The 21,724-nt window shown below is 43.1% G+C and overlaps 1 protein-coding gene across 2 annotated transcripts in view; it reads right to left on the reverse strand.

The window, feature by feature from the left end:
* Window positions 1-21,724, reverse strand: part of LOC126417601 (uncharacterized) — a 220,308-nt gene that overhangs the window by 119,596 nt on the left and 78,988 nt on the right. For both annotated transcript variants that reach the window (XM_050085132.1, XM_050085131.1), the window contains one exon: window positions 13,497-13,624. In XM_050085132.1, coding sequence (XP_049941089.1) covers window positions 13,497-13,624 — 128 coding nt within the window. The remainder of the gene's footprint in view (window positions 1-13,496; window positions 13,625-21,724) is intronic.

Raw genomic sequence — 21,724 nt, forward strand, 5'->3', positions numbered from 1 at the left:
GCAAAAGTTTGTTGTGGATTCTTCACTGGACGATGCCCTTCTCCATTTTCTGAGCACCTATCACTTCTTGGCTATGATGGAGCAGAGCCCAGCCAAGTTCCTTCACAGTCGGCAGGTATGAATACTCCTCCAACTTCTGTGGCCTGTGCTGCACCTGCAGCAGGCAAGTTAGGTCGGCCGCTTCTTGCTGGGATCACTGTTGTGGGCATGAGTGTTAGGTCACTGGCCAAGTGGATAACAGCCACTGTTGTTTGCCACTGGGGAAGTCACCTTTGTGCCATCCATACTGCTGATGGACTGGTGGCTCACCACTTTGATCATTTGCGGCCCCAATTGCCACCGGTAGCTACCAGTTCATGGGTGTGGCCCCCGTCCCCACAGTCCACCCCCTGCCTGTCGTCACCTGCTGTGTAGGCAGGCCCATTCCATTGGTTGCCTCTTCCATGTGTAGTGCTCTGGGGTTCTAGCTTCTCAGCAATGGGCTCTGGTCTGCCTCTGGCTCAGTCCACTGTCACAGCCTGCTGTACAGTCAGGCCACCTGCACCGGACCCCTCGCCATCATTGCCTTAGCGATCATCACCTGTGGATCGAGTCCCATCTCCTCTACACTGAGACCTGCCTGCTGATGGTGATCGCACCCCGCTCTCCAGCGCTGTCATCAGGTAACGTGTGGGCCCATCGTCCTTGTGCATGCCCGCATCCTCCCGCTTTCTGGTCCTATGCTCCATTGTCTGCCTGGCACATCATCGCGCTCCCTCCAGTGGCACCGGCTGCTGCCACTCTGGAGCCGATGGATGTGTTTCTAATCAGGCCACTGGTGTCTCCTTCGTCGCCTGGATGTTCACTTCACATGACGGTGACTTGTGCTATATCCTGCTACTAGTGTGTGTGTGTGTGTGTGTGTGTGTGTGTCCACGCGAGTGTGAGTATGCCTAGTGTGGTATCCATGCATACATACATTTGAATTGGCCAGCAACTGTATTAGCTCGGGTCAGCTACTAGAGGCTGCCTGTGGGAGGCATGTGCACGGCGAGGTGTCTGCCACACCATCTGCCTGCAACTTGTGCATATACAGGGGGGAGAAAAATTGTGTTATGAAATGTGAACCCTGGATAGCTGATGCCAGTAGGAACTAAAATTACTAATGTTGTTTAGGTCAACAACGCACAATTTTTAAACTATGGAAAGCTGGCACCACGCGCTCCTACTGGCTGCAGGATTGCCCTGTTGCCAGATGCTCTTGACAATGCATGACCACAAATGCTTTGCCTGCCGGAGATCGCCATGTATTCAAGGCGGCCCGCATGCTTGGTGGTAGCATGCCAGCATTACACTCTGGGGGCAAATCTGCCAGGGTCCCAACACATCCAATGTAGTTTCATGATAAGACGTACCAGGAAAAAACCTGTCAACAGCTGTTAGTTCACATACAGAAATCTTTTACCAATTATGTCGGCCCTGAAAAGGGCCTTTTTTGTAACTAGGGAATTGTTTACTTAAAGCAGGTGCTCAAACTGGTGACCCTCTGATGCCACACAAGCTTTGTAATTTTCAGTTCAATAAACTTTACCAACAGCCTTACACTTTAAGATATTTTATTTTATTTTGAAAGCAACCCATTTCTGCAATTCATTTTACTATCTTCTGGCCCCATATGCTTTTTTCCAACCAACAAACTTATTGTATTGCACCATAAAATGATTGGAATTCACAATACCCAGTTTTATGGTGCTATAAAATAAGTTCGCTGCTTTGAAAAAAGTGTATGGAGCCTGAAAATGGTAAAATGAATTGCCGAAACTGGTTGCTTTAAAGCAAAATAACATATATTAAACTGCATGGCTGTTGGTAAAGTTTATTGAATTAAAAAGTACATACCATCCGATGTCCCCTGGCTGTAATGGACCAACAGAGATCAAGCTTGGTAACATCAAACGGTGTTTTGCCAAACTCTTTCAAAGATTCCTGGCGTTGCCCTGATGTGATTGGCAACATGTTGAATGCGATAAATTAATTCCTCTTCGTTTCTAGGTGGTTCGCGCCCAAGTGGGTGAACTAGAACCCTGAATAATCTCCACAGAAAAAAGTCTGGTGGCATGATGTCTGGTGATTGCAGGGGCCATGTGCTAAGAGCACCTCTGCCAATTACCCGGCCATCGAAGAATTCATTTAAATATTTGCGCACGGCACGATTGTTATAAGCGGGCACCCCATCGTGTTGCAACCACATGCATTGCCGTATGTCCAGGGGAACATCTTCCAGCCAGCTGTGCAGAGTTTCTTGCAAAAAGCAAAGGTAATTTGCCCTGGTAAGTCAAGGAGGTAGACCGGCCCAATCAGATAGTCATCTACAATGCCTGCCCAAATGTTGAGCAGAAATCGGTCCTGGTGTCCGTGGACATATGTGACGTGATGATTTCTTCTTGCCCAGTAATAAATGTTTTGAGTGTTGTAAAGGCCTTCCCAATGGAAGGTGCACTCGTCGGTAAACAACACAACGGCGGGGAAGTCGGGATCTCATGCAGCACATCGCAGAAACCACCGGCAAAACCCTAGCCTGTGTTCATAGTCTGCCACAGGATTTAGGTCTTGGACAGTGTGGAAACTAAATGGATGCTGACCGTCATCCCTCGAAACCTCCCAGACCAACCAATGAGTGACCCCCATGTCGTGCCCCACCGCTCGCGTACTTGTCGTAGGTGCTTCCTCAAAGCACTTGAGAAAAGTCTCTTCAAATGCAGCATCCTGTCATGTTCGAGGTCTTATCCTGCTAACGAGCCTGTTTTTCCAAGTCGCCGGTGAATTGCTGTAAATGTTTGCGAGTGTAGGTGATGTGTTGCTGGGTACCGTTCCTCATACAACTGTTGACCTTCAAGCACACTACAGTTGGCTAGTCCACAAACAAAAACAATATCTCTCTGTTCTTCAAACGAATACTGTGCCACCATGCTTACTGTATGACATAATCGCAGGTGACGTGTGTGCTCCGAAGCGAAGTGAAGCTAACGTGTGAATGCCTCTGACGTGAGGTGGTAACAGACAAGACCTATTCAACACGTGTGCGTATCACACTGGGGCAGTGACGGTGTGAGGGATGTTTGTCTGTGTGAACTGACAAACATAGTGCTGCCCATCAACTGACGAACAGCAACAGGGGAATCCACGATCCATCGGAGTGCATGGCGCAAAGTTTCCGTAGTTTAAAAATGGTGTGTTGTCAACCTACGTAACATTCGTAATTTTGGTTACTACTGGCATCAGATGTCCAGGGTTAAAAATTCATGACACAATTTTTCTCCACCGTTATACGCACAGAGCTGCACTCACTGACTTCCTGTATGTTCATCCAGTTGTACCATTCACACCAGTTGTTCTGTGTCTCACGATGTGTCGATTCATGAGAGGCTATATCTGTTATTTTTTGGAGCTTTACGAATATAAAGTCTATTTGTGTTATGTGGATTGGTTTAGTGTAATACACTCCTGGAAATGGAAAAAAGAACACATTGACACCGGTGTGTCAGACCCACCATACTTGCTCCGGACACTGTGAGAGGGCTGTACAAGCAATGATCACACGCACGGCACAGAGGACACACCAGGAACCGCGGTGTTGGCCGTCGAATGGCGCTAGCTGCGCAGCATTTGTGCACCGCCGCCGTCAGTGTCAGCCAGTTTGCCGTGGCATACGGAGCTCCATCGCAGTCTTTAACACTGGTAGCATGCCGCGACAGCGTGGACGTGAACCGTATGTGCAGTTGACGGACTTTGAGCGAGGGCGTATAGTGGGCATGCGGGAAGCCGGGTGGACGTACCGCCGAATTGCTCAACACGTGGGGTGTGAGGTCTCCACAGTACATCAATGTTGTCGCCAGTGGTCGGCGGAAGGTGCATGTGCCCGTCGACCTGGGACCGGACCGCAGCGATGCACGGATGCACGCCAAGACCGTAGGATCCTAAGCAGTGCCGTAGGGGACCGCACCGGCACTTCCCAGCAAATTAGGGACACTGTTGCTCCTGGGGTATCGGCGAGGACCATTCGCAACCGTCTCCATGAAGCTGGGATACGGTCCCGCACACCGTTAGGCCATCTTCCGCTCACGCCCCAACATCGTGCAGCCCGCCTCCAGTGGTGTCGCGACAGGCATGAATGGAGGGACGAATGGAGACGTGTCGTCTTCAGCGATGAGAGTCGCTTCTGCCTTGGTGCCAATGATGGTCGTATGCGTGTTTGGCGCCGTGCAGGTGAGCGCCACAATCAGGACTGCATACGACCGAGGCACACAGGGCCAACACCCGGCATCATGGTGTGGGGAGCGATCTCCTACACTGGCCATACACCACTGGTGATCGTCGAGGGGACACTGAATAGTGCACGGTACATCCAAACCGTCATCGAACCCATCGTTCTACCATTCCTAGACCGGCAAGGGAACTTGCTGTTCCAACAGGACAATGCACGTCCGCATGTATCCCGTGCCACCCAACGTGCTCTAGAAGTAAGTCAACTACCCTGGCCAGCAAGATCTCCGGATCTGTCCCCCATTGAGCATGTTTGGGACTGGATGAAGCGTCGTCTCACGCGGTCTGCACATCCAGCACGAACGCTGGTCCAACTGAGGCGCCAGGTGGAAATGGCATGGCAAGCCGTTCCACAGGACTACATCCAGCATCTCTACAATCGTCTCCAACGGAGAATAGCAGCCTGCATTGCTGCGAAAGGTGGATATACACTGTACTAGTGCCGACATTGTGCATGCTCTGTTGCCTGTGTCTATGTGCCTGTGGTTCTGTCAGTGTGATCATGTGATGTATCTGACCCCAGGAATGTGTCAATAAAGTTTCCCCTTCCTGGGACAATGAATTCACGGTGTTTTTATTTCAATTTCCAGGAGTGTACTTGGTTACTGCAAGGAAAAGAATAAATTGCTGCTCACCTTAAAGATGACACACTGAGTTGCAGACAAGCACACTGAAAAGACTGTTACACACCCAGCTTTTGGCCAAAGCCTTGTTCAGAAAAAGGAAATACACACATTCATTCACATGTGTAAGCACACCTCATGCACACATGACCACCACCTCCAGCAGCTCGGACCACAATACAACTGCCACATGAACGAAAGCAACAACCTGGAGGGGGCAGGGGAGGAAAAGGGACAGCAGGGCACAGGCGGGGTGAGAGAAGAGCACTGTCTGGCAGAGTGTGCAGGGACTAGATGGAGTGGAAAACGAGTGGAGCAGAGAAGGGTAAAGATGGGCGGGTGCATTGGTAGAGGGAGGCATATAATGAAAGAGAGGGAGGATGTAAATATGGAGGAGGTGCTAGGGCAGAAGGGGTGGAAACTTGCATGGAAGGTTATGGGTACAATAGATTACTGAAGGTTGAGGCAGGAATAATTTTGGTAGTGGAAAATGTGATGTAAGGATAACTTCCATCTGTGCAGCTCAGGAAAGCTGATGATGGAGAGGAGGATCAGATGGCTTGAGCAGTTAAGCAGTCACTGGAATCAAGCATCTTATGTTCAGCTGCATGTTGTGCGATACAGTAGCCTACTTTGCTCTTGGCCACAGTTTGACGGTGACCATTCATTCTGGTGGACAGCTGGTTGTTAGTCATACCACTATAAAAAGCTGTGCAATGATAGCAGCAGAGATGGAATAGCTACTTTCACAGGTGGCCCAGCCTCTGATAGGGTAGGATAAGCCTGTGACAGGACTGGAATAAGAAAAGCTGAGTGGGAGGAATGGGCAGGTCTTGCACTTGAGTCTTCCACAAGCATATGATCCCTGAGGCAATGGTTTGGCTTGGAAGTGGCATAGGGATGGACTAGGATGTTGTGCAGGATGTGTAGGTGAGAGCACCACTATATCAGGGGTGGGAAGGATCTTGGGCAGGATGTTCCATTTCAGGGTATGATGATATGTAGTCAAAGCCCTGACGAAGGATGTGGTTTCTTCATTCCAGTTAGGGGTGATATTGAGTGACAAGGGGGCACTCTATTGTAGCTGGTTCTTGGAGGTGGTGGGAGAATTGGGGATGTGTGAGGAAATGGCACAGTACATCTGTTTCCAAACTAGGTCTGGGGGATAGTGCCCGTTTGTGAAAGCCTTGGTGAGACCTTCAACAATCTGGGCAGGTACACCATCCCTGGGTGACCAGGCTGTATGGGAGGGAGTTTTTGGTGTGGAAGGGGTGACAGCTGTCAAAATGTAGGTAGTGTTGGTAGTTGGCAGGTTTAATGTGAGCCGAGCCTGTAGATGGAGGCATCAGAGAGGAGGATGTCGACATCCAGGAAGGTAGCCTACTGGGTTGAGGAGGACCAGGTGAAGCAGTTAGGAGAGGTGTTGAGATTGTGAAGGAATGAGGATAGGATCTCTGTCCAGATCATGAAGATGTTATTAATGAAACTAAGCCAGAGTATGGGTTTGGTGTTTTGGGAGGTTAGGTCTCCTCTATATGGCCCATAAACAGGTTGGCATAGGAGGGTGCCATGCAGATGACCATGGCTGTGCCACAAATTTGTTTGTATACCTTTCCTTCAAAGGAGAAGTTGCTGTGAGATAGGATAAAGTTAGTAAGTGTATGAGGAATGAGGTAATGCCTTTGGAGTCTGAAGGACATTAGGAAAGGTAGTGTTCTATAGCAGCAAGACAATGGGTATTAGGGCTGTTGGTGTATAGGAAAGTGGTGTCAACAGTAATGAGCAGGGATTTAGGAGGAAAAGGGGTGGGGATAGTGGAGAGTCAGCAAAGAAAGTGGTTGGTGTCTTTAACGTGGGAGACTACATAAGGGGAAATAGGTTGGAGGTGTTGGTCATTGAGGGCCGAAACCCTTTCAGTGGGGACACAAGAAGCAGCTACAATGGGGTGGCCAGCATTGCTGGGTGTTTGTGAAGCATGTAGAAGGTCAGTGTGTGGGGTGTCAAAGGGTAAAGATGTAAGTGAATTCAGGGGTGAGGTTCTGGGCAGGGCCTCAGGCTTTAAGTAGGGACTGAAGGTTATGTTGGACTTCTCGGACGTGATAGCTCTGGCAGAGTGTATAGGTGGAGGAGTCACATAATAGTGGCAGTAGGCTTCCACCAGATAGTCAGTGCGAGTCACCACTACAGTGGTGGAATCTTGGTCTGCAGGTAGAATGATTAAGTCAGGATTAGTTCTGAGGTTGTCTATAGATGTCCTTTCTTCTGCTGAAATTCCTTAAATGCTGCCTAATCCATGGAATTCTTCCCAATGGTTCAACCATAAAAAAATCCTCTCTTTGGATCTCGCTCCTCCTTTCGCAATGACCTTCAAATTTTCTGACTCCATCAGTCCCTGGCCCCCATAAACCTGGTACACATCTCCGTAGCACAGAAATCCCAGAACCAGCCTTCTGCTACCATGCAATATCTATCACATACATCACATCTCTGAAACTGAATCCCTTGCTCTCCTCTCCAGCACATGGAAGACCATTGCAGACATCACCTGCATAAGTTATATAACCTGCTGACAGCCTACTGCTGCTGCCTCGTGGCTCCAAAATCCATTCCCCATCCTGTCCACAATGTTCTTCTCCATCAGCCCCTCATAACATCCTGATCCTGCCTAGCTGACTTTTTCAACTTCCCACATCCCCCAAAGCTCCCTACCAACACCCCACCAAATCCACAGCTGAATCATTCCCAGAACACTGTTGTTAATCTTTTCCCCAAAGCCCTCAGCACTATAGAAATTTCAGTCCTATCTAAGTTCTCCCCTTTAGCCCTACACCCAAATTTAACAACGTTGAACTTGTCAAAGACCTATTCTTCTCACCCGATTCATGCAGTTGAAGCACTTATTTGCCATCAATCCCTCCAACCGAAGCCATCCTAATCCCAACACTAAACCCTGCCTCTCCCAGTTCATACCACCATCCAACCGTGATCCTTCTCCCTCCCACCAAATTACCCGCTGGTCACCTACAAGGTACTGCTTACCTCCAACTTGGCCTCACCATCCTTCCCAGGGTCCCTTCCTAAGAACACCAAACTATGAGGAGAAGATGGGACATTCATGCACAGCCTCAAAACTAATCCTGACCAGACATCCAACCTTTAGACAAAGGTTACACCATTGTCATTATGAATCGTAATGATTATGTGGCAGAAGCCCTCTGCCAATTATCTGACTCCTCTACATATAAATTCTGCCAGAGTGATCCAGTTCCTGTTTAAAGCCTTAGGCCCTTCCCATAACCTCTCCTGTTTACCCATTCCCCTGCTTGCTCTATGACACCTTGCACACTCACCTTCTACTTGCTCCCCAAAATCCACAAATCCAACAATTGTGGACAGCCAACTGTAACTGGTTATTGTACCCTAACTGAAAAACTTTTGGTCCTCACTCACCGTCACCTCCTCCTTGTTCCATTCACGTATGGAGCATGGGAAGAATGACTGTCTAAACACCTCTGTGCATGCAGTAATTATTCTAATCTTATCCTCACAAATCCTATGTGAGTGGTACATAGGGGACTGTAGTACATTCCTAGTCATCATTTAAAGATGGTTTTTGAAATTTTTTAACAGACTTTCTCAGGATAATCTACGTTTATCTTCAACAGTCTTCTAGATCAATTCCTTCAGTATCTTTGGAATCCTCTTCCACAACATCAAACAACCGTGTGACCATTCGCACTGACCTTCTCTGTATAAGTTCAATATTCCCTGTTAGTTCTATTTGGTACGGGTTCCACGCACTTGAGAAATAGTCTAGAGCTGGTCGCACGAGTGATTTGTAAGCAATCTCCTTTGTAGATTGACTGCATTTCCCCAGTATTCTACCACTAAAACAAAGCCTACTATCTGCTTCACCCGCAACTGGGCCTATGTGATCATTCCTACAAAGTATTATTTGTATGAGTTGGCTGATTCCAACAGTGGCTCATTGATATTATAGTTACAGAATATTGTGTTTTTTCGTTCTGAGACGTGCACAATTTTACATTACTGAACATTTAAAGCAAGCTGCCACTCTTTGCTCCACTCTGAAATCTTATCAAGATCTGACTGTATATTTATGCAGCTTGTTTCAGATAGTATTTCACTATAGATAACTGCAAAAAGTCTGAGGTTATTATTAATATTGTCTGTAAGGTCATTAATATATAACATGAACAACAAGGGTCCCAACACACTTCTCTGGGGCACACCTGAAGTCACTTCCACAACTGACGATGAGTCTCTATCCAAGATAACATCCTGTGTTCTCCCTATCAAAATGTCGTCAATCCAGTCAGAAATTCACTTGATATCCCACATGATCGTACTTTTGACAATTAGCATATGTATGGTACTGAGTCAAACACTTTTTGGAAATCAAGAAAAACTGCATCTGTCTGACCGCCTTGATCCACAGTTTTCAATATGTCATGTGAGAAAAGCAAGTTGGGTTTCACACGATAGATGTTTTCAGAATCCCTGCTGGCCAGCATTGAGGTGGTCACTCTTGTTAAAGAAACCTCATTATGTTTGAGCTCAGAATATTGTGTAACATTCGACAACAAACTGCTGTCAAAGATGTTGGACAGTAGTTTTGTGGAGCACTTCTACTACGCTTCTTGTTGGTGGGTGTAACCTGTGCTTTTTTCCAAGAACTGGAAAGGTTATTTATTTGAGGGATCTACGACAGATTATAGTCAGAAGTGGGACTAATTCAGCCAAAAATTCAATATTGAATCTGAAAGGGCAATATTGAATCTGAAAGGGATTCCATGGGCCCTGGAGGTTTATTCAGTTTTAACAATTTCAGCAGTTTCTCAATACCACTGACACTAATACTTCATTCATTCATCTTTTCTGTGATACAAGGATTAAATTGGGGAAATTCTCCCTGCTTTCCTTTTGTAAAGGAACATTTGAAAATGAGTTTAAGCATTTCAGCTTTTGCTTTGCTACACTCAATTTCAGTTCTTGTCATTCGCAAGGGACTGGACACTAACTTTGGTGCCACTAAAAGCCTTTACAAATATCCAGAATTTCTTCAGATTTTGTGAAATATCGTTTGACACTATTCTGCTATGTTAGTCATTGAAGGCATAACCCATTGCTCCCTTGACAACCAAACGTTTCTCATTGAGCATCTCTCTATCTATAGCCCTGCGCGTTGTTTTAAATCTAGTATGCAGTAGTCCCTGTTTCTTTACAGTACACCATGGAGGTTCCCTCCCATTATGAACTGTTCTACTGGGTACACATTTATCCAGTGAATGATGACCTGTTCTTTTAAACTTGAGCCACAGTTCCTCTGCATGCTCCTGCCCTGAGCTGAATGTTTGAATTTATTCATTGAAATATGACACTACTGATTTTTTGTCTAGTTTACTGAACATATATATTTTTCTACTTGTTTTAGTTGAACTTTGTACATTGGCAATCACTGTTGCCACAACCACATCACGGTCACTGATACCAGTTTCGGTGTGGACATCCTCAAAGAGGTCATGTGTATCTGTTGCCATTAGAGCCAACACATTTCCATCATGAGTGGGTTTCCTAAGTATCTGTTCTAGTTAGTTTACAGAGAAGGCAATTAGTAATGTTTCACAGAATATCTTACAAGCCCACAAATAACAAAACTAATTTTCCCAATTAATTGTTGGATGATTAAAGTCTCCTCCAATGATTACAGCATGACTGGAGAACTTATATACAAGTGAACTGACGTTTTCTCTAAAGTTTTCAGTTGCATCATGTAATGAGTGTGGTGGATGACAGAGATCCAATTATCATTTTATGCCCACCCTTGATACCGAGTCTCAACCAAACAATCTCATATGCAGCTTCAATTTCTGTCTCAGTGGATTTGAGTTTCTTGTCTGCTGCAACAAATGTATGACCTCCATTTGCCATTTGCCTATCCTTTCAATATATACTTAAATTTTCTCCAAATATCTCAATGCTATCTATTTCATGTTTCAACCAGGTTTTTGTAACTAGTTTTATGTGAGCTTCACTGCTTTGCACAAGTGCTTCAAATTCTGGATTCTGTTACACATACTTTGGCATTTAACCATCGCTTGTGGGAGACATTTCTTTCAGTCTTACACTGATGATACTTCTGGGTTTCCTACAGCTGTCGTTATCTGTATTGGATGGAAAGTCATCTAATCTGAAAAAAAAGCCCTGTGTGCACCCCACACACAGTCAGCTACCTGAGTAGCAGCCTCTGAGATGTAGTGCACAGCTGACCCATTTAGGGGGACCCTACAGTTCTCAACCCTAAGGCACAAGTCCAGGAAGTCACAGCCTAGGTAGTCACAGAACCTTCGAAGCATCCAGTTTGCAAATTGTGCACTTTGCTGAAACTCCAAGCACAATCTTCTCTGCCAGTCACTGGTATGACCCAAGAATGGCCTCAGAGCCCAAACGATAGACATAGGGCATCATTTGTTCCAATGTGCACCACAATTTGTAGTTGGTTGCATCTGGTTCTCTCAATGGCTGCCAGAACATCCTCTTAAACATGCTGAATGAGGCCCCCACGCATACACATTGAGTGCACCTGGCGTCCTTTTGTGTCCTTTGCTGCCGTTTCCCTAGAGGGTACCATCATTCACCATAAGTTTGAACTGTCGAAGATTATTAGACACCTACCCTTTTGTGTTTGCCCCTCTTGGCGCCAGACAAAACAGGTTTCGCCAAAACAGACGAAGCGAGTCCCACTGGCTCAGTTTCAGTGAAAGACAATGCCTTAAACTTGTTGGCTAGGGGGATCAGGTCAACACCCTGAGCCCTCCCTTGCCCCACGTCTACCCTGTACAGGGTGCCCAGATATACCATTGACACACCACTCATAGTCAAGTGGACAATTAATGACAGATCCTGTACTTTCTGCAGATGATACAGGATCCACAGGAGAGGATAGTAGCTGAGGTACCTCTGGTACCAGTATGACTGATAAACAACACTTGCGAGCTCTTCCAACAAACTGATTTGCAGCACCTGTGTGTTACAAGACAATTAACAAATAACTTTAAATTAAGCCCGCTGATTATCTTTTAATCTATTGAGCTAGAAAGTCGCTAATTCCCAAAAGAATTGAAGTAAAAACACAAAACAAAATTTCTATTAATGGAACACAGAAACTCTGTGATAAAAATTACTAGTTTCCTAAAACGTTTTGAGATTAATTACAGTTGTTAACAAACACAAAATCATAGTTAATTTATTATCAATGCAGATAATATATGAGGCTACTCCTCTTTAAGGGTAAACTAGATGTAACACAATATGTTTGTTAGAATATCTGCTGCAGCACTTAGATCACAAATGCTGATTAACTTAAAATTACGTCTCGATTATGCAAAGGACAATGGTAGCTTCCATAAATACTCAAAAACGCACGTGTATTTGTGCTGGTATACAATGACATATAGGAGTGATGTATTATTTGGTAGAGCAGTGAATCACAAATGCTGATTTGGTTCAAAATAAGTTACGTATTCGAAACTCTCCTTCACTGACTCTCCAACACCCCACTCCTTTACACCCTGGATTTCTCTGCACATCCTCAATCCTCCCACCACTCCCAAGAATCAGCTAGTGCCCCATCATAAACCCAATAACAACATGGACTGGAACAACTCAACCACATCCTTCTCCAGCACTTCATGCCCTGAAATGAGGGAGATTGTACCTGAGAATCTTCTCATCTAAAGTAGTGTTCCGTCGTCCACTCTACCTCCACGACATCCTAGTCCATCCAGATGCTACACCCAATCTGCTCCAAATCCCAAGCCCTTGCCACAGAGAGTCCATATCCCTGAGGAAGACCCAGGTGCAAGACCTCCTGAATCCACCCACCCACCCAACACTTCCTATTCCATTCCTGTCACAAGCTTATCCCACTTCATCAGAGGCTGGGCTATATGAATTCTTGGGAGACATTGCAAGAATTATATCAGTTTACTTTGGTTCATACCTACTAGTTGGTTTGCAATGTATTCACGAGCAGATGTGATAACTTGTAATCAGTGCCTCACTGGTACATGAGAGATGTTAGCTTTCACTGCATCAGATTACTGTTTACAGTTTCTTATACCTGCTGCTTACACTATGTTTGCTCGTCCTCTTATAGAGTATAGCTGTACAGTATGGGATCCTCATCACATGGGATATGGAAAAAATTAAAAGACAGGCAATTTGCTTTGTTACCATGAACTAGAGGAGAGAGTTTCATCGATATAATAAGCATTTTGGAAATGCCAATCATTAAAACAAATATATGTTTTATTCCAGTGAAGTCTTTCCATAAAATTTCAGGCAACTTTCTCATCAAAATGACAAACTTCTTTCATTTTTCCCACATACTATTCTAAAATGGAATAAAGCATATATTATGAAAAATGTTGTCTTGCACCCATTACCAAACACTTAGTGTAAATTGCAGGGTAACTATGTTCATGTAGATCTTTATTTATCCCACTGTTTGCTTCAATATTCCTAATGCACATTATTGCTGAGATATACCTTGCACACCAAATTGCAACGACAAATACTTTTCAAACTAGCTTCATTCAGAGTTAGTTCTTTGGATACTGCTGCAACCAGGCCACATCCAATCCATTTTTTAATTTTTTCAATCATCTTGAGGCTTTCTGGAATTGAAACAAATTACCTTATGTTTTAAGAAAATAAAATTTGAATAAATATTTACATACTATGCAATGTAATGAAATTTAAAATTGTGTTTGAGCAATGCAAAATTGTCTGTGGAATCAGTTGGTTACTGTATTGTCTAATGAACAGATGTACACACAAATAAAGCATTTCTGAAAAAGAGAAATTTGTTTATATCTAATTTAAATTTAAGTATTGGGAAGCCTTTTCTGAAGATATTTGTCTGGAGAGTAGGCTTGTATGGAAGTGAAAGATGGGCAATAACCAGCCAGACAAGAACATCATTATGCTGAAGATTACATGGGTAGATCACTCACGAGGGAGTGCTGAATCAAATTGGGGAGAAAAGAAATTTGTGGTACAGCTTGACTGAAAGAAGGGATCATTTGATAAGGCATATCCCCCCCCAATGAACCATGGACCTTGCCGTTGGTGGGGAGGCTTGCGTGCCTCAACAATACAGATAGCCGTACCGTAGGTGCAACCACAACGGAGGGGTATCTATTGAGAGGCCAGACAAATGTGTGGTTCCTGAAGAGGGGCAGCAGCCTTTTCAGTAGTTGCAGGGGCAACAGTCTGGATGATTGACTGATCTGGCCTTGTAACACTAACCAAAATGGCCTTGCTGTTCTCGTACCGCGAACGGCTGAAAGCAAGGGGAAACTACAGCCGTAATTTTTCCCGAGGGCATGCAGCTCTACTGTATGATTAAATGACGATGGCGTCCTCTTGGGTAAAATATTCCGGAGGTAAAATAGTCCCCCATTCGGATCTCCGGGTGGGGAATACTCAAGAGGATGTCGTTATCAGTTTTATATTTCGAGAAAGAAAACTGGCGTTCTACGGATCGGAGCGTGGAGTGTCAGATCCCTTAATCGGGCAGGTAGGTTAGAAAATTTAAAAAGGGAAATGGATAGGTTAAAGTTAGATATAGTGGGAATTAGTGAAGTTCGGTGGAAGGAGGAACAAGACTTTTGGTCAGGTGAATACAGGGTTATAAATACAAAATCAAATAAGGGTAATGCAGGTGTAGCTTTAATAACGAATAAAAAAATAGGAGTACGGGTAAGCTACTACAAACAGCACAGTGAACGCATTATTGTGGCCAAGATAGATACAAAGCCCATGCCTACTACAGTAGTACAAGTTTGTATTCCAACTAGCTCTGCAGATGACGAAGAAATTGATGTATGTATGATGGGATAACAGAAATTATTCAGGTAGTGAAGGGAGACGAAAATTTAATAGTCATGGGTGACTGGAATTCGTCAGTAGGAAAAGGGAGAGAAGGAAACATAGTAGGTGAATATGGATTGGGGCTAAGAAATGAAAGAGGAAGCCTCCTGGTAGAATTTTGCGCAGAGCACAACCTAATCATAGCTAACACTTGGTTTAAGAATCATGAAAGAAGGTTGTATACATGGAAGAACCCTGGAGATACTAAAAGGTATCAGATAGACTATATAATGGTAACACAGAGATTTAGGAACCAGGTTTTAAATTGTAAGAGATTTCCAGGGGCAGATGTGGACTCTGACCACAATCTATTGGTTATGAACTGTAGATTAAAACTGAAGAAACTGCAAAAAGGTGCGAATTTAAGGAGATGGGACCTGGATAAACTGAAAGAACCACAGGTTGTACAGAGTTTCAGGGCGAGCATAAGGGAACAATTGACAGTAACGGGGGAAAGAAATACAGTAGAAGAAGAATGGGTAGCTTTGAGGGATGAAATAGTGAAGGCAGCAGAGGATCAAATAGGTAAAAAGACGAGGGCTAGTAGAAACCCTTGGATAACAGAAGAAATATTGAATTTAAGTGATGAAAGGAGAAAATATAAAAATGCAGTAAATGAAGCAGGCAAAAAGGAATACAAACGTCTCAAAAATGAGATCGACAGGAAGTGCAAAATGGCTAAGCAGGGATGGCTAGAGGACAAATGTAAGGATGTAGAGGCTTATCTCACTAGGGGTAAGATAGATACTGCTTACAGGAAAATTAAAGAGACCTTTAGAGAAAGGAGAACCACTTGCATGAATATCAAGAGCTCAGATGGAAACCCAGTTCTAAGCAAAGAAGGGAAAGCAGAAAGGCGGAAGGAGTATATAGAGGGTCTACACAGGTGCGATGTACTTGAGGACAATATTATGGAAATGGAAGAGGATGTAGATGAAGATGAAATGGGAGATACGATACTGCGTAAAGAGTTTGACAGAGCACTGAAAGACCTGAGTCGAAACAAGGCCCCAGGAGTAGACAACATTCCATTAGAACTACTGACAGCCTTGGGAGAGCCAGTCCTGACAAAACTTTACCATCTGGTGAGCAAGATGTATCAGACAGGCGAAATACCCTCAGACTTCAAGAAGAATATAATAACTCCAATCCCAAAGAAAGCAGGTGTTGATAGATGTGAAAACTACCGAACTATCAGTTTAATAAGTCACAGCTACAAAATACTAACGCGAATTCTTTAGAGACGAATGGAAAAACTGATAGAAGCCGACCTCGAGGAAGATCAGTTTGGATTCCGTAGAAATGTTGGAACACGTGAGGCAATACTGACCCTACGACTTATATTAGAAGAATCATTAAGGAAAGCCAAACCTACATTTCTAGCATTTGTAGACTTAGAGAAAGCTTTTGACAATGTTGATTGGAATACTCTCTTTCAAATTCTGAAGGTGGCAGGGGTAAAATACAGGGAGCAAAAGGCTATTTACAATTCGTACAGAAACCAGATGGCAGTTATAAGAGTCGAGGGGTATGAAAGGGAAGCAGTGGTTGGGAAGGGAGTGAGACAGGGTTATAGCCTATTCTCGATGTTATTCAATCTGTATATTAAGCAAGCAATAAAGGAAACAAAAGAAAAGTTCGGAGTAGGTATTAAAATCTATGGAGAAGAAATAAAAACTTTGAGGTTCGCCGATGACACTGTAATTCTGTCAGAGACAGCAAAGGACTTGGAAGAGCAGCTGAACGGAATGGACAGTGTCTTGAAAGGAGCATAAAAGATGAACTTCAACAAAAGCAAAACGAGGATAATGGAATGTAGTCGAATTAAGTCCGGAGATGCTGAGGGTATTAGATTAGGAAATGAGACACATAAAGTAGTAAAGGAGTTTTGCTATTTGGGGAGCAAAATAACCGACGATGGTCGAAGTAGAGAGGATATAAAATGTAGACTGGCAACGGCAAGGAAAGAGTTTCTGAAGAAGAAAAATTTGTTAACATCGAGTATTGATTTAAATGTCAGGAAGTCGTTTCTGAAAGTATTTGTATGGAGTGTAGCCATGTATGGAAGTGAAACATGGACGATAAATAGTTTGGACAAGAAGAGAATAGAAGCTTTCGAAATGTGGTGCTACAGAAGAATGCTGAAGATTAGATGGGTAGATCACATAACTAATGAGGAGGTATTGAATAGAATTGGGGAGAAGAGGAGCTTGTGGCACAACTTGACTAGAAGAAGGGATCGGTTGGTAGGACATGTTCTGAGACATTGAGAAATCACCAATTTAGTATTGGAGGGCAGCGTGGAGGGTAAAAATCGCAGTGGGAGACCAAGAGATGAATACACTAAGCAGATTCAGAAGGATGTAGGCTGCAGTAGGTACTGGGAGATGAAGAAGCTTGCACAGGATAGAGTAGCATGGAGAGCTGAATCAAACCAGTCTCAGGACTGAAGACCACAACAACAACAACAACAACAACAACAACAACATCCTGAGACATCAAGGAATAATCAATTAGAGGATGTGGGGAAGTGTGGAGGTGGAGGGTAAAAAAATTGTAGAGAGAGAGAGCAAGACTAAACTACAGCATGCAGCTTTATATGGATGTTGGGCACAGTAGTTACGCTGAGACGAAGAGGCAAAGTCAGGACAGACAAGCATGGAAAGCTGCATCAAACCCTTCTTAGGACTGCAGACCACAACAACAAAAACACAGATACAGCTGGTTGTCAAATTGAATGATTATCATGAGCATGGGGAAGACACTTTTACACATGCCACAATTTTATAAACGTGGTAACTTCCAAACTGAAACACCTAGTCCACTGGAAACAAGTTGAGTGACATAAATACCGGTGTCAACAAGCTGGAAACAAAATGGTGTGCAAACAGATAAATATACGAAGTCATTAATTATGTTAAGAAGACAGCCTTATTGATTGTTGTGCAACCTACTGAAAATGTGACAAGTCCTCTAAAGCACTCTGGCAGTGTATAACATCCCATTACCAAAATTTGTGTTGCAGGCACAACTTATGTGTGCAACAACAGCTCTCAGCCCGACGGTTGCCAAACCGGGCATCAGGCTGCAGGACACTGTGGGTTTTTAAAGGTGATAACTTTCCTACCTGCCACAACTAGCCTGTAGTGCCATCTGCCATTCATTGGGGTAACATCATTAACAGGTCTGTTAATAAAAGATGTTGAGAAACAGGTGGTGCCTTCAGAAAAAGAAGGATGAAATTTCAAACAGAAAACACACGTGCCATTCAAGGTAAGGAGAAGCTTGACCAAGGAAGGACAAGAATGACACAGCTTCAAGTAATCGTCAAAGAGAGAGATATGTGCACTTTTCTGGGCAAAGGATGGCAATTGGCATATGAGATCTGTTCTCCAGGATGTTAAATACATCTAGGGAGTTTAAATGAGCAAATGCTTCCTTGTAATCACAGGACCGGAGATGCCACAGCTGCAATTTCATGATATCGGCATTGTCTTCAGCAGATTCAAGCATGCCTTAGTGTGTTTTTAAAATAGAACCACTTGTAACTCAATACTGATGATGCTCACTTGAAACTCAGTCTTATTATTTGACTCATACTCATTAAAATCAGCTCCTCAGTGCTGTGTGCTAACATATTGCATGGTACTTACATAGATGACAAGTTATTTAAACACTATTTCAGACTACATTGCACTGAGAAGTTTGTTGTAATAACAACAATCAGAAGTCAAACATCTGATACAAGGCAGATGTATGGATCCATGGGAAAAAAATCCCTACTGATAAGCTCAAGGAGTCTGAGACTGCTCGAAAGTTCTCTGACCTTCTCCAGGAAGATCTTGCACACATTCCAGAGAGTGAGAGTGTCGAAGAAATATGGTAGAGCTTAAAAGACAAGACTAAATCATGCCATACACAATCGGTGGTTTCATTAAAGAGTGTACACAAGTAACAACATTAAAAAAAAATTACAAGCGAATGCATCAGGTAAACTACAGAAGGTAATATAGAATTGCAAGATGAGGAGAAAAGAGGCTGCCCAAAAAAAGGGAGCATGAAAGGAAAGATCAGGAAGAAATGGAACATCTGAAAGGGATGAATGAAGTAAAAGCTTTTTACCAGAAGCTAAATAATAGCCGAAAGGATTTCCAGCCAAGGATGAATTTGTGTAGAAATACAGATGGCTCATTTTTGAGTAGTGATGGACCAATATGTAGAAGATGGGCTCAACACCTTGAGGGAACTGTCGAATGATGGTACAACAGAGAACCAAGGAATCTTACCCTCTGTAAATACAAGGAACTCAGAAATAGAGGAACCAGTACTATCTGCTGAGGAAGTGAAAGTGGAGGCAGTCATCAAGAAACTGAAGAATAATAAGGCTCCAGGAATGGCTCTAATAAATGAAATAAGCCCTTATGTGTCTTGAAAGAGCTGCTAGAAAGGTGAATCTAGGGGTAAATGAAGGGGAAACTAAGTATATACCTGTAACTAAGGGAGATTATCCAAATGAGGCCCCATTTGTAGAAAATGGTACACATAAATTTCATACCATGAGTAGTTTCACTCACTTTGGATCAGAAGTAAACTGTAAGAACAATGCTAGCTCTGAATCCAAAAATGAATATTGTCCACCAACAACTGCCACCATGGCCTCAGAAAACACCTGAATTCTAAGTTGCTGTTCAGGAAAACTAAAGCTATGATGGATAAAGTTTTACTAAGGCCAGCACTAACATATGGTGCTGAAACATGGACATTAACAAAATTTGATGAAAAACAACTGGGCGTATTTGAAAGAAATATCTTGGGACTAGTTCTTGGGTCAGGGAAAGAAAACGGTGTCTGGAGGAGAAGATTCAACTATGAATTATCTAATTTATATAATGAACCAGACATTGTCAGCTATATTAAAACACTGAAATGGGCAGGACAAATACTGAGAACAAACAATAGAATGATTACGATACGAATATATTCATCGAATTGCTTGAAGGAACCACGAGAGCTGGATGAACATAGAAGATGGGAGGAATGTGTCAGAGAGGACATGGGGAAAATTGGAATTCAGAATTGGAGGAGTCTGGCACTGAACAGGAAAGAATGGGATAATTTTCTATAGAATGCCAAGGATCACAGAGGGCTGTTGCGCGGATGATGATGATGATGATGATGATGATAGTGCACATTTAGGATGATTGCTAAAAGTATGAAACACAACTAAAATAATTTTTGCACACTGTTGAATATGATAAGCATATTACTTACTCATCTTTGGTTTGTTTTTATGGTTAGAGAGATCATACTGACATTTGTGAATATTCTTTTAGATCTACAAGAATGACTTCCTGGAGGTGGCAAAGTTCCATTGCACATGAAGTTCTAACCTAATGTGTAATAAGACACTGGCAAGAAGTTACAGAAGGCCATGAAGAAGATTCAGAATTTGAAGGTGACTCTGATGCAGATGGAGGTAGCCTGCATAATGCAGTCTGAAGTGGACCAGTGAGTGAAACGTCTAATACAGATACAGCAAATAGTGTGAACTGTTTGCCTGTGCTTGAAGAAGTATTTCATGAAAGTCGTAAAACTGAGTGTGATACTGAAGTGGCTGCAAATGGGAATTTTTATGCATGGTATAAAGTTGGTTCTGAATCCCAGTCCTTTGGAAAATGTCTTTCTCCAGAGGGAATACGTTTACTTACAGAAGTTGACATTGCTTATTTTCTGAGGATTTTTCAAACTTTTTCAGATTTTGTGCTCCTCATTCATTGGTGCGAATAGTTACCATCCCATAACTCACGGTGGATTTAGAAATACATAACAACTTGGGCATTTTTATTGATTATTATTTCCAAAGATTATATACTGACATTTATTTAACTGTTACGCTGGATAAGATATTTTGTCATTTAAAGGGTTAACTGCACTGTGTGAACACATTGTGCTGCCATTCAATGTTGTGTCACAGTGCTCAGTGATTTATAATAATTTGTGCCTATTGTTTTTCAGTGTGTTAAGTTGAGTATATTCTTGCTAATGATTAGCCAGTTGATCTCACCTGCAATTAGTTCTATTACACATTTCAACTGAGTTATAAGCCCACTTAAATATGAAACTAGCTATTAAATGTGCTCTGAATTTTAAAACGTGTCAGCTATTGTAAGAATGATGAAGGGGGTTACTTTCAGAGGCATTCACTTGGGGTTCATTTTCCTAGTTCAGTATGGACTTGCCAAGTCCAAATGACTTTTTGATGATTTGATGGCGTGTCGAAATAAGGCCTGAGAAGTAGACAACATTCTGTCAGAACTAGAAAGTCAGCTATGCAAAACTCTTCTGTCTGGTGAGCAAGATGTATGAGACAGGTGATATACCTTTAGATGTCAAGACGAATATAATAATTCCAAATATAATATAATAATTCCAAAGAAAGCAGGTGCTGACAAATGTGGTTATTACCAAAACAGTTTAATTAATAAGTCATGGTTCCAAAATATTACCATGAATTCTTTAAAGAAGAAAGCTGGTAGAAGCTGACCTTGGGGAAGATCAGTTTGGATTCCAGAGAAATGTAGGAACACATGAAGCAATACTGACCCTACGACTTCTTGTAGACCGATTAAGGAAAAACAAACCTAAGTTTATTGTACTTGTAGACTTACGGAAAGTATTTGACACTGTTGACTGGTATGCCCTCTTTCAAATTCTAAAGGTAGCAAGGGTAAAATACAGGGAGCAAAAGGCTATTTACAATCTGTACAGAAAATAGACAGCAGTTATAACAGTCGAGGGGTATGAAAGGGAAGCAGTGGTGCAGAGAGGATTGAGACAAGGTT

The sequence above is a fragment of the Schistocerca serialis genome, chromosome 1, assembly GCF_023864345.2.
Source record: "Schistocerca serialis cubense isolate TAMUIC-IGC-003099 chromosome 1, iqSchSeri2.2, whole genome shotgun sequence".
NCBI lineage: Eukaryota > Metazoa > Arthropoda > Insecta > Orthoptera > Acrididae > Schistocerca > Schistocerca serialis.